Raw genomic sequence first — 13107 nt, forward strand, 5'->3', positions numbered from 1 at the left:
CCTCTACACTCTTCCTGTCAGGCGTTTCACAAGTGACGCTGAAAAGCTGGAAGGCAGAAGCTGTGTCATGCATTCAAGTCCACTTTCACCTAAGAGGCCGTTAAGAATCAGGAACAGGAACCTCCTGCAGAACAGCTCCTGGTGGGGCCTCCGTCTCCCTGGCTGCTTCCACACGCCCTGAATCCCCTCTGCCCTGACCGACCCCCGGGGCCCGGCCTCACAGCCCGCCCCCAACAGACCGCAGACGGAGGGAGGGCCGCTTACTCGGAGCGTCCTGGCCGTCAGGGAGGGCGAGCCCGGGGGCGAGTCCGACTGAGGCGTCCTGCTCCGAGCGAGGTCCTTGCCTCGGCCGTGCAGGGAGGACATGGCCTCTTGGCGGCAGAGCCGGTCGGGCACCCCCAGATCGCGCCTTCGAGCTGAACTGAATCAAGGGTAGAAGCCACCCAGTCAATGAGTCCACAGTCACATGGGGGCCGAGGCGTGTCTCAATCCAGCTCCAGCACAGGCGCTGGGCTGGGCTCTGCTGCCGACCCAGCCCGGCCCCAGTCTTCCCGAAGGGCGCCGCTCACGGAGGTCTGTGCCCCACAGAACCTGGGTCCAGGTTCCGAGACAGCAGGTCACGCCCCGGAGGAGACGACCTCAGATCCCCCGGAGGACGAGCCTGCGAACAGCTCCTGTCTCTTCATCCGGAGGGAAGACACGCAAATCCTCTGGACACCATGCTGCCTCCCCGGAGCCGGGCTCCAGGGCTGAACGGGGTCTGGAAGTGCCCCTGTGACCAACCGCCGTGATAAACGCAACTTAAACAACTTAAAAACAAAAACCAAAGAACAACACATAAATAAGGTACTAAGAGTTTAGGAGAAGGAAGCAGTCTCAGGAAGCCAGAGGAGGCTGCTTTCACATATAAACACGCAGCCCCACACGCTCCCGCCCTCCGACTCTGACATTCCAAATCCTATTCGCTCAGCGAGGAATGCTGGACACCGGCCAAGGGCAAAGATGCACTTTCCACTCAGAATTCGGGTTGCCACTTGCAGGAGGAGAGGAAAGCCCGCCGGCCTCTGGGAATTCAGGGGGGCCCCCTGGGGGCTCAGGGACAAAGCCACCACCCCTGGCACCCACCCCCTCGGCCAGCTTCTCAGGCGCTCCGCCACGTGGGAGAGCGGGGACTTTTCCATGTCTGGGTCCCTAAGTAACAAAGCCCAGACAGACACAGCAGTCAAAGCACCTTCAGCCCTTTTATGTCCAAGTTTAACGACACGTCATTCCTGCCGCCCCCTGAGGAAGCCGCAAGTTGAAACTCCGGCCACGGCAGAGGAAGCTCTCCGTACACAAGAGACCTGGACGGCAGAGCCTCTGAGTACAGTGCTTAGCTGAGTTTTACAAAATGCCATAATCGGGAGGATTGAGATGGGGCCGGGGGCCAGGCGAGGGGAGAGAGAGGAGGGTCAGAAATAAGGAGAGAACAGAGACAGGGGAACTGACTGCACGACCGCAGAGAACGTCAAGAGTTAAAAAGAATGGAATTTATTTGCTTGGTGTCGAAGGATTTTGGATTTGGCCTTGAAACATCTCAAGTTTAATCTTTTGCACTCTGTGTCATCACTACCCTATCCAACACTTCTAGGCCAAATGCTTTCTAAGCAGATGGGTTTATCCCCAAAGTAACAACTCACTTCTCTCTGGGATCTTGGAAACTCTATCCTGCCCTCCTTTCCCCACATGAAATTGATACCTTTTTCCTTCATATCTTCCCAGTAAGCCACTCTTTTCCCTCCAACTGTCTTGATATCTTCTTTATTCTTATGACCAATTTGTGAAACTGAATCAAGGGAAATGGGGTTGGTCTGAAGAACACAGGTTGAAAAGTTTATAAAGGGGTCCTGATTCACTTCTAATCTAAAAAACTCCTTAGGAGGACTGATGAATTCTACCACAAACCACAATTGTACTGTGTCTAAAAGGCCAGTTATCTTGGGCGTTCAGATCTATCAATCTTATGTTCTAAATCCTACGTATGGGGCATTCCCTGGTGGTCCAGTGGATAGGACTCGGTGCACTTGCTGCCGAGGGCCTGGGTTCGATCCCTGGTCGGGGAACTAAGACCCTGCTTGCTGCGTGGTGTGGTCGAATTAAAAAACATACAATAAAAACCCTACTTTGTAGCCACTCCCATCTGTAAGAGTGAGTTTTTCTCTATTAGACCCCTTCACTTAGAAAAGAAATACTGATGTAACATTCCCACAGCAAGACTGGCTCCGGGAAGGCTGGGGTGAGAAGGACGAGAACCCGGTTCACTCCCCAGACCCCTCAAGCAGATGGCAGGAACAATTCTGACGAGCAGTTTCCGGGCTGTCTCTGTGAGGCACGTGCAGTGATTTCATTCCTCGTGGGCAACGGGGGAAGGAATGTAACAGCCTGTTTAGCACTGCTCTTTGTTTCTCTTCACCTCTTACGTCTGCTTCTCGGCGGCACTGACAACGGCAAAGCCCTTCAAGTTGTACAGAGTGTTTTAGCGTGCACAGTCTCACCTGGTGCTCTCACCTGTGCTGAAACGCACTGTCATCTTACAGGCGAGGGGACAAGCTCTCAGGGGCCGCGGGCCTGGGCAGAAGACACACAGCCGGTAAGAGGGCACAGAACACAACGGCCCCTCGAAGGCTCTGAAAAGACCGGCCAATTCAGATCCTTCATCAGGGAGATGCTGCCTATTTGAGACACTCACAGGAACACGTCCGAAACTGAGGAACGGAGAAAAATTCTCCAGGAAGTTACACCTAAGCTCTTTCTTTTGTTCACTTGTTCTTTTATATATTCATAGCCTTTTTCTCCAACAGGCACTTGTTGTTTCCTTTCTTACTGAAGAGACATTAACTCCCCTGAGAACATCAAAGTGGCCTTCACATCCCCGTGAAGGTGAATGTGAGTGGGAGTGTCTGTGGTCACAGTCTTGCGTCTTCTGGTTATGTCATAATCTAGTTTTCAGGTAGTACCGTGTTTCCAGTACCATTCCCACGTCAGGGAACCCGAGATGAAAACAATGTGCATTTTCCTCCACACTGGCCTGGCACAGAGTATAACATTCTGACCCGGGCACACACATCACAGCCGGGGAGGCTGCTTAATCAGACAAGCAGCATGGAGGAATAGCAAAGGATAACAAAGAATCACCCTCTTCTTTTCTTCCCCAACTGAGGGTCTGGTATATTCTTTCTAAAGTGAAGGTCTAGTAACCAAGGAGCCTGGTAAACGACCTCTCCAGAGTGAGAGCTACGCAAACAGCCAACTGTTTGGAAAATAACCTATTTCCGACAGGCAGGAGAGAACGTTGGGTTCATGTTTTATCTCTTCCAGGTAAGGGAGAGAAAAAAGTTCCTAAACTTTAGGAGGTTCTTTGTTATAACTGAATGAAGAGTTCCAGGCAGACAGCTCAACAGAATCTCCAATAAACATAAGACCCAGCAGACACAGGGGTTCTCCCAAAGTCTCCTCCAGTGGGGTCTTCTTAGTATAGAAATTAATGAGCCAGTTGAGTAATTTCTAACTTTTCCTCTTATATTTTAAATCAAGAAAGTTAAATGTTATGGTTTAAGAGTGATGATGTTTGGTAAAATGTCCCCCAGTGAGGACCCCCAAAGCATCAGTACACCAGCACACTGCCCTGTGGTTCGGGAAGGGTGTGGGCTTTGAGGTCAGGTAGCCTGCGTGGAAATCCAACCCCTACTTAACTGTCTGACGTGATCAAAATGCTTTACCCTCACTGAATCTTATACGGCTCACTTCAAAAACTGTAAAATAATGCCTGTCTTGCAGAGTTATTCTATAATTTAGGCCTAATGTCTATGCAGTGCCGAGCACATGGATGTGCTCAATACAGGGCATTTATCACCAAAGTGCTGACCAACACGCACACGCATCCAGAAAACACACGCAAGGATCTAAATGAAAATCTGAAACTAAGAGCTCAGATTACGGTTAGTAAACAGCTACTGAATGAAGACAGAATCTCCTTTCCAAATGCTTTAGGGAAGAACCTACCTTGTTCCCTCCTTCCCAATCCTCTTTCTTGGAAGGCAATGCCCTAGTGTAAGGGAAGGTGCAGCCATGAGGCAGGAGCCTGGTCTAGTCAGGGGCCTGAAGACAGTGGGGCTTAGGGCTGGGGTTAGGGCTGGGGTTAGGTTTCGGGGTTAGGAAGCAACAGGCTCCGCACTGGTGGAGGAGCCTTTGCACAGCCAGTGGCCAGACCACTTTCTAAATGGCACTCTCCGCTAACGGCAATGGGGTTCCCTGGAGAAATGGCTGTTGATTCCAGAGCTGGGGGAGGAAAGCAAATAAGCCTGGGTCTCTTGTGTCAGGAAGAAGAAAAGCACTCAGACGAGGATGGGGGCGTGACAGAAGGACAGAAGGACACAGAGACCTGCTTAAGACGCCAAACCTGGGACAGTCAGATCATCAAAATAAATAAGAGTAACAAGTAAAAACCCACTGAGGGAGGGCTTCCCTGGTGGCGCAGTGGTTGGGAATCTGCCTGTCAAGGCAGGGGACTCGGGTTCGACCCCTGGTCTGGGACGATCCCACATGCTGCGGAGCAACTAGGCCTGTGAGCCACAACTACTGAGCCTGCGCTCCGCAACAAGAGAGGCCGCGACAGTGAGAGGCCCGCGCACCGTGAGTGGCCCCGCTCGCTGCAACTGGAGAATGCCCTCACACAGAAATGAAGACCCAACACAGCCAAAAATAAATTAAAAAAAAAACAAACCCACTGAGGGAAACAGGAATTCATAAGCACACTCTAATACAAATAAAGGAATGACAAAACAGAGGAGGAGAGAAAGCTCTTCCTTACACTAGAATGCCTACCAATGAATGTAAAAGGAGTAATCAAATTAGATAAAAATCCCCATTTGGGAAATGTCACTGGAAAATCAGTTCAAGAAAGAAACATCAATGGATACCAAAACTAGTGGGTAAAAGCAGGATGAGAAGCTGGATTTTGCGTAATCTCAAAGTATCACCTCATAAAATGCTAATCACTAAGGAAGAAAATGGGACTTTCCTATGGCAACACCGTCCTAACCAAGGGACTCAGGGTCAGCGCCCCCAGGAGTGGACAGACTGTCAGGGCAGAAAGAGAAGAGCCAAGTGTCACTTCTGAGACGTTGTGTAAGACATGCAGAAACAGGCCAGCTTCTGAGGCAAAGCGGCCCACACCCAGGAGTACACGCAGGCCTCTCTCCTTATAAATGGCAAGGTCGTGAGAACCAAGGAGAGAGGAAGGTCAGACTGGATCCTTCTGCCATGAAGGGTGTTACTGGGACAACTGGTGATGTTTTAATGTGGTCTCTGGGTGAAGGGTTTACAGTTCTTTGTACTATTCTTGAAATACTGCTACAGATTTGAAATTGTTTCAAAGTAAAAAGTTAAAACAACCCACTTCTCTCATCATACTAGGGTATGAGCCGTGTGAATGAGATAACTTCTTTTAACCCCAGAGGACTTCGGAGAGACGGGTCTCGTCACAGAGGGATTCGGCCAAAGGCTCAGCAGAGAACCGGGCTTGTGAGCGGATGCAGGTGTCATCCCGCAAGCAGAGCAGCTCCGCGTGCGCTCCGGAGTGGACGGGCGCTCCCGGCACACGACTCCTTCCGTGCCTCCTGGCTCGCGGTCAAACAGCTCAAAAGACAAGACTGCAGCCAGTGCAAGTCCTCTCCAGTGAGAAGGGCACAGCGGTTCCTAGTCCCCGAGTTACCAAACAGGCAAAGGATGCGTGCTCTGAACCAGATTCCTCCCAGTGCCACACTGCTGGGTCAGGAGAATCTGAAGTCACTACTACAGAAGTCACTACTACAGAAGTCACTACTCTTTAAACAAAATTTGGGGTCTGACAGACAAATACCATCACAAGTCAGGAGAGAAAGCTTTTTTATTATGGTGGCTACAGTTCCCAGAATCGCCGGTGTGTCAGACGGTCAGCATTTCACCACACAGACACTCAGGCCATCCCCGCGGACCCCGCACGTGCCCTGTGGCCGAGGGCACAAATGGAGACTCCTCGCATGTCCTGGAAGGGCTTCAGCAGAGGAACCAGCACAGCCCTTCCAGCGTCTCGAGAAAGGAACATCTGGGATTCCAATTCACTTTTTCCTAAATGAAGGACGTGATTCCCCGCCTTCCCCAGTGAGCTGACAATTCCAGACCGACTGTGTCCATCACCAGAGGAAGAGCAGACGGCAGCTGCCCCTGTCTTCAGAATCTGTGAGCAGATTACATTTGGGGCATCAAACGCGACAGGATTATTACACCCACAGAGAACATTTTAGTTATGCTGCTTGCTGTACTTGCCACTCAACAGAGACCACTAGCCTGCAGAAGGGGTCCTGATATTTCCCCAGACTAGATCAAAGTGCTAAATATATATATATTTAAAAACCTTCATCTAGTAAAGATTTTGAGTAGGACAGAGACGGAAGAGTATTTAAGGGAGGAGAGAAGCTGACGGCACAGGTGAAACAACAGACAGGTTAGAAAGAATGTTCACTCTTTGGTTCACGGACAAACTCATTTTTTAATTCCTGAGGGTAGAACATACAGATATAAATGTGTGTGCATAGGAAGAGGGTGGGTATACCGGCAAAACTGTATATCAAATACGAACAACTGCTAAAAATAATCCTCATAATTCGATTGTAAAACCCAAAGAGACTTCACTTTATCGTGCTACATGTAACCTCTCGGAATTGGTCACTTTCAAAATTAAAGTTATCTGAAAGTAGCTTCACAATCTCACATGGTCCCCATCTACATCTTTCAAGTTCTTTTGTTACAAAGAAGAACACAGGACTGCAGAATAAAGTTCTGGAGTGCTCTGGCCAAGGGGGTCAGAAAAGAGCCTCTCTGTTAGCACTTGTGAGCATTGCAGCTGAGCCTAAGCATGAGACATTTAAGTCAATAAACAAATGTTGTAAGACTTTAGCCAGAAGTGTAAGGCCTAGATTTTCCTGGAGGTCCCTAACCTGAAACCCAATCATCTAGAACTGCAATCTTTCAAGTTTTTTTTTTTGGGGGGGGGGCACAAAGCCAACAGAATGCGTTATCATTGCCCATTTCTTCAGATACAGAAGGGGAGGAAAGTTCCTTCTGGAAGGTGAGCGTGGCTTCCAACAAGGTCTTCAAGGCCCCAAGGGAGTTTGTCAAAAGTTTGGCAGACATTACCCAGTATTTCAAAAATTTTGCTGCTGCTTCCTGCAAATCAACTTTTTGGGGGTAACTAGGTTATAAACTTCTGAGAAGACACAATACACAATATTTTAGTTTAGATTTAGGGAAGAAGGTAATGAGTCAAGTATTAACAAGTAAGAACTATAAATAGTTCAAGATTCCTGTTCCTCCTTTTGGAACTAAGAGTTTGCAATAGAACAATCATTTTCAGGCCTATCTATGAAATATAAGGGCCAAATAAAACATTTGTATTTTTAACCGTCAACTCACCCTTTCCTTCCTTCAACCCATCAAACACTATTGAGCGCTAACTCAACAAACTTACTAAACAAACAAGCTCTTTTCATTTAAAGGAGACCGTGGGCAGCACACAGCCCAGTCAGGAGAAGCTCCACGGGCTTATCCTGCTGTTTTCATTCCCGGGCACCTAGAGGGGCACGAGCTCCGTGGGGGGAAGGGATGAGGGAGGAGCTCTGAAGGAAGCAGCAAGTTCTCTGCCACTCGTCCCCGTCTCTTCCCACGTCCCCATCTTAATCCTCAGCCTTAATCTGCGTGAGGTGAAGCTCTCCCCTCCTCCGGGGGTGGGGGGGGGACAGTGGCGACAACTCACCTCAAGCGACTCTTGCACAGACGCTCCTGAGTGAGGAGGACGTATCTGGGGCCTCACCACAAAACTAACCTCCTATCCTCAACTGCTCCTTTGAAACGAATCCTTCCCGAGAGAAGAGTCAGTCTTCATTCCACACATAAGGACACGCAGAGCAAAGAAGCCATGCAGTCCTTTCCGCTAAATGAAGGGCTTTGGACATGTGCCCTTTATGAAAAACCAACACAAGCTAAAAATCAGAGCGACAAAGCGCATCCGCTACAAGGACACGAGGGCCCTGAGGCCGAGGCAGGAGCGGGGAGGCGCTGCGTGCTGCCTGGCAGGAGCCAACCTTCGCCACGCGCTCCCACTCTCGCACACTTGAACAGTCACGTCCCACTGTCATCAACGTTTAAATCCCAGAAACCCACTTCAGGGTAAGGGATTATACAGGCCTCTTAAGAAAATCTTTCTGCAAGCCTGTCCTAGAACTGGTTTATGGGTTTAGTTTTGCAATTAAATTTAAATTTAGCAACAGCTAAAAAAGGCAAAACAGAAGTGGAAAGCTACCCCCTTTTCATGTGAGTAACTCACAGCAGCTTTTCCCCGGTGCCACTTTTCTTCGGCCACACAGGACAGAACAGCAGGAGAGTCAGAAGGGGCGGCGCAGAACCTCAGCAGAGGCTCTCAAGGGTGGAGGTGGGAGTGGAGGCAAGACCTCCGCAGGGTCCCCTGGAAGTATGTGGGGACACGGTGACCAGGACGACGGGCGCGTGCGGTCAGCACCCAGTAGGGCAGGGTCGGGAATGCCGACGTCAGACTATGTTCCAGACAGGCCGGCACAATAAAGAAGTTCTCCGCCAGAATGCTCACGGTGCCTCGACGACAAAAACACGCTTGAACTGATCAGAAACGCTAACAGGGCAAATTAAAATCTTCAGCTTAAAAAGTAGCCAAGAGGGCTCTCTGCAGGTTACATGGCTGCTTAAACACGGGATGAATAGAGAACAGGAGTATGACTTATCTGAAACTTCTGTTAAAGCTATAACTCTTCAGTAAAGTTCAGAGCTATTCCATAAAGTTGTTTATCTCAATAAGTTGTTATAAAAAGTCAAGGACAAAGATGCTGAATAATACCACATTTTTAGAGTACCATATAATATTTAATTACATTTTAGAGTAACGTTTAAAAGAAACCCGTTTAACGCGTGCAGATATCTGTGATATTTAGATTGTGCTTATAATCAGTATGTCAGGCAAAACATACTACCATCGAGTGGCAGTGTACCTAAAATTTAGGCTCAAGTGTTTGGATGAAGACGAAACCTACAACTTAAAAGTTATAAAATCAGAGAAGCACAACGAGTTATGAGGGGCAGCAGCCTACACAAATAAACTTTAAAAACAAACGTCCAGAAATTCTACTTTAAGTTCAAGTTTCCTGTCATCAACTGGATCTATTTTTTAAATACTTTGGTCATTTTTCTTTTTTTTCTTTTTTTTTTTTTTTTTTTTGCGGTACGCGGGCCTCTCACCGTTGTGGCCTCTCCCGTTGCAGAGCACAGGCTCCGGACGCGCAGGCTCAGCGGCCATGGCTCACAGGCCCAGCCGCTCCGCGGCATGTGGGACCTTCCCGGACTGGGGCACAAATCCGCGTCCCCTGCATCGGCAGGCGGACTCTCAACCACTGCGCCACCAGGGAAGCCCGGTCATTTTCTTTAAAGCCTGTAATTTTGGCTGAATGCTCCACCAAGGGGTAAGGAAAAACAATTATTTCTCATTATTAGCAATGGCAGAGTTTTAAGGGAAAAGGTCCTTCCTAAGAAAAACGATTTACGCATCCGGTTCGTGGAGAAACGTGAATGTTTCAACCGGTCCTCACAGTTGTGGCCTTATTGTTGGTCCAGAACTAAGCCTGCTCCATTCATCTGGGTTTACTGAGAAGACTCCCTCCTTAGCATTAAAAATGTATAGAAACTCAACACCTGTTTTCCCTGTAACAGTGCAGATCCTGGAGAAGCCGAAGGACCTTCCTGGCCCCAGAGAACCGCATGCAGGCTTCCTGCCTCAGATGCCACTGATGCCTATGGTGTGACTGCCTGTCCAAATGCTTTGTGAGTCGTTTGGGGCGTCTCTATGTGCTTTACGTCCACGCTCTCAGTTAAAAGTGCTTTAAAACAGCTGAAGATGGACGATGCCGTTGCACCATTAGGGTTAGTTTCCAATCCTCTCATTTCTCTTATGCTTGAATTATTTTCTTCTGTGCCAAATGAATCCTCCAAATACCCCATTTTTCCTTTTTCTCTTTCTCATTTCCACTGGACAACAGTTTGCTCCTTCACTAGGGTTCTGCAGGGGAGGTTTAAGCTTTGGTTCTGGCTAAAAAATATAGCCGTGACTCAGAAGATGACATAAAAGTTTCTCCCTGTGCCTAAGACACTGGAGATACCCCCCAAAAGTGAATCATTAGAGAGGAAAACTTGAAAGAAAAAGCCTTTCACAGAGAACTAGTTTTGTCCAGATTACGTCTGCCAATGGCAGGTAAGGAACAACAGTCTGTGTCCTATGTAGTAGGAAGTGCACTTCACTCCCTACCGTGATGTCACCTGGTAGCACAGCTGGTGCTCTGCCGTGGGGGAGAGCGGGGGTGGGGGGGCGGCGGGAACAACTCACGGGGCACCTAAACCTACGGCCCTGTCAGCTCTGCCCCCCATGGCAAGGCCCACGCATTCCACCCAGACACGCCCCTCAGAAGCAGACAGCGCTGCAAGGTGCGGCGCTGCACGTGCGTCCCCCCAAGAAACACATTCGTGTGTGCGGCGAACAGGACCAGTGTGCGGACCAAACTGACACGGCCGTGGGTGCCTGGTGTTCAGCGCAGGACACAGGAGAGAACCACGCTCCGTGCTGACGGAGCACACACTGCGTCTAGGGGCACAGAGGGTCCAGCAGAGCAGACGTCTGGGTGTCCCGGGCGCTGTCCTTGGCCCTCGGCGTGACGCGTGTAATGTGACACGGGGGCTGGTCAAGCGGGATGCTGATAACGGTGGTCCTGGAGTCAATCTCTGTACAGTGCTGTTAGCACATGTTTACACAAACTAAAATGCCCCACCCTCTCCGCGCCCCAGACCACTGGTGACCCCGCTGTCTCACAAACGTGCGCTTGGTCCTAACACAGATAGAGTGACAGTATCCACAACCCATCACTAAACCTGGGATCACAGTTCCGAGGGCAAAGCGAGACTGCTCGAGTCCTCAGGGGGTCACGAGGCCAACGTCCACAGGGGGACCCTTGGGCCGCCAGGCATGACTGGCCAGGCGCCTTCACTGTCCGGTGCTGCCTGGCCTCGGGACGCGCGGACTCTGGCTTGTGGTCCCACCTCAGGCCTCAGCAGCGCTCGCTGTGGCTGAACAACTTGGAGGCAAGACGATTTCGTGTGGCTTCTGAAACGGTTGGTAAAGTACAAATCTCCTTGATGCGCGTTCCTTGAAGGTCTGGTAAGATCTCCCCTCAAATTGGTTCGGGCCTGGTGCCTTTGGCCCAGGGTTGGAGGGTGGTGGTTAAAGTATTATCCAATTTCCTTTAATGGTTACTGGGCTTTTCTGTTTCCCTATTTCTTCTTGAGTAATTTTGATATTTTATATTTTCCCAGAAAAGTATCTGCTTAAGTTTTCATGCCTACTGTCATAATGCTGTTCAGAAGCAGGTCTTACGATTAAACTGTTTTCTAATGCTGTCCCCCTTTCCTTTCCTGATACTGTTCATACCCACTGCCCACCCCACCCCCTCCCCCCATCAGCTTGTCAAAGGTGTATTTTATCCTACAAGTTTTTTCAAAGAATCAGCTTCTGGTTTTACCAATCATCTCTGCGGCTATTTTGTTTCGGGTTCGTTCATTCTGCTCCTTATTTCATCCTTTCTACTTTATTTGGGCGTACTCTGTTCTCTTCCCAGCATCTCGAGTTTGAAAGCTTGGCTTATTTGTTTTCATTCTTTCTTATTTTCAAATATTTTCAACCATATCTCTGCATTTAAGGGTATAGCTTTCTCTCTTTTAACTACTCCTACAAGATCTAATGTGAAGCAATCTCATTCTAAATATTTTCTAATTCTCATTATAATTATCTCCTTAACCCGTGTAGTATTCAGAAGGGAGTTTTTGTTTCCAAAATACTCTTTTCTTGTCCCACCATCTCTATGATCTCGAGTTTGCCCCCATGCCTCTGTCTCCTGCTCCCTCGGGAGTGGCCCCGAGCTGCCCTCCCTGTGAGGGACGGTCCACTGTCTCAGGCCCTCCATGTGCCCCACTCCCCCCTCACCTGGTGTGAGTGCAGAGGTCCACTGTTATGCGACTCTTGCCCCGCTCTCCCGGCACTGCTCGCAGCTAGACCACGACCTCATTTAAACTAGACTTTCTGCCTACTCTGCCACTGTAACTGCGTCACTGAAAGTGGCTGGGAGAAAAATACACAACCGCGCTCACCAGTCTCATTGTAAATTCACTCCCTTGAACCTGGGTGGACTGCACGCTGCCAGGAGCACAGACACCCCCGGGCCACGCGCCTTCCTGGGCAGCGATCTCACCCACTTCGGCGCATTCTTCCCTGGCTGCTGGTCCCCTTTCGATTTCACTCAGACAAGAACCCCGAGGCCACGTTTACCCACAGTCGCCGGGCCCTCCCCTGCTGCACCTGCCCACGGGCTTGGCGTACTGGTCTGGAGTCGCATCGCAGCTCGGACCCCGCCCCTCGCGGACAGCACTCCACCAGGGCTCTGTGCTTCCTTCCGCCCAGGTCACCATTCTGCTCTGTCCTCGTTTGCTCTCTCCCCACTCATTCCCATCAGCAAGCACGCAGCTACGCCCCCCGTCGCCAAAGCACCCTTCTCTGGACCCCGTCTCCCCTGGAGCTGTCACTCCATGTCTCTGCCCCCTCTGCTGAAAATCTTGTTTTTAAAAAATGACTCTTCTGAGTGTTTCTAACTCCTCTCCCCCCACTGCGTCTGAAAACCACTGCGATCGGCCTTTCTGTCCCACAACGCCACCAGAACTAGTCTTACCAAGGTCCCCGCTGACCTCCACGTTGACACTCACTGGTCAGTCCTTCGTCTTCATCAGCTCGACTCATCAGGAACACTTAATACCATGGTAACCGCTTCCTTCTCCGTACGTTCCTTTCATTGACACTGGAAAGGACACTGCCGCTTCCTGGGTCTCCTCCTGCCCACTGGCTGGTACCCCCGGTTCCCCCGGAGTGGGGAGTGGGCCAGGCTCAGTCCTTGGCCCTCTCTTGTCTAAACT

General features: G+C 50.0%; 1 protein-coding gene across 22 annotated transcripts in view; it reads right to left on the minus strand.

Moving 5' to 3' along the window:
- The window catches only part of PPP1R12B (protein phosphatase 1 regulatory subunit 12B), a 211001-nt gene that overhangs the window by 49256 nt on the left and 148638 nt on the right, over positions 1–13107 (minus strand). The window contains exon 19 of one of the 22 annotated variants that reach the window (XM_073798057.1): positions 23–6256. The exons of the other annotated variants lie outside the window; for them this stretch is intronic. Within the exon in view, the coding sequence (XP_073654158.1) occupies positions 5996–6256 (261 nt within the window). The 3' untranslated portion in view covers positions 23–5995. Of the gene's footprint in view, positions 1–22; positions 6257–13107 lie in introns of those variants that run through there. 22 annotated transcript variants of the gene reach the window in all.

The sequence above is a fragment of the Tursiops truncatus genome, chromosome 1 (genome assembly GCF_011762595.2).
Source record: "Tursiops truncatus isolate mTurTru1 chromosome 1, mTurTru1.mat.Y, whole genome shotgun sequence".
Lineage (NCBI taxonomy): Eukaryota > Metazoa > Chordata > Mammalia > Artiodactyla > Delphinidae > Tursiops > Tursiops truncatus.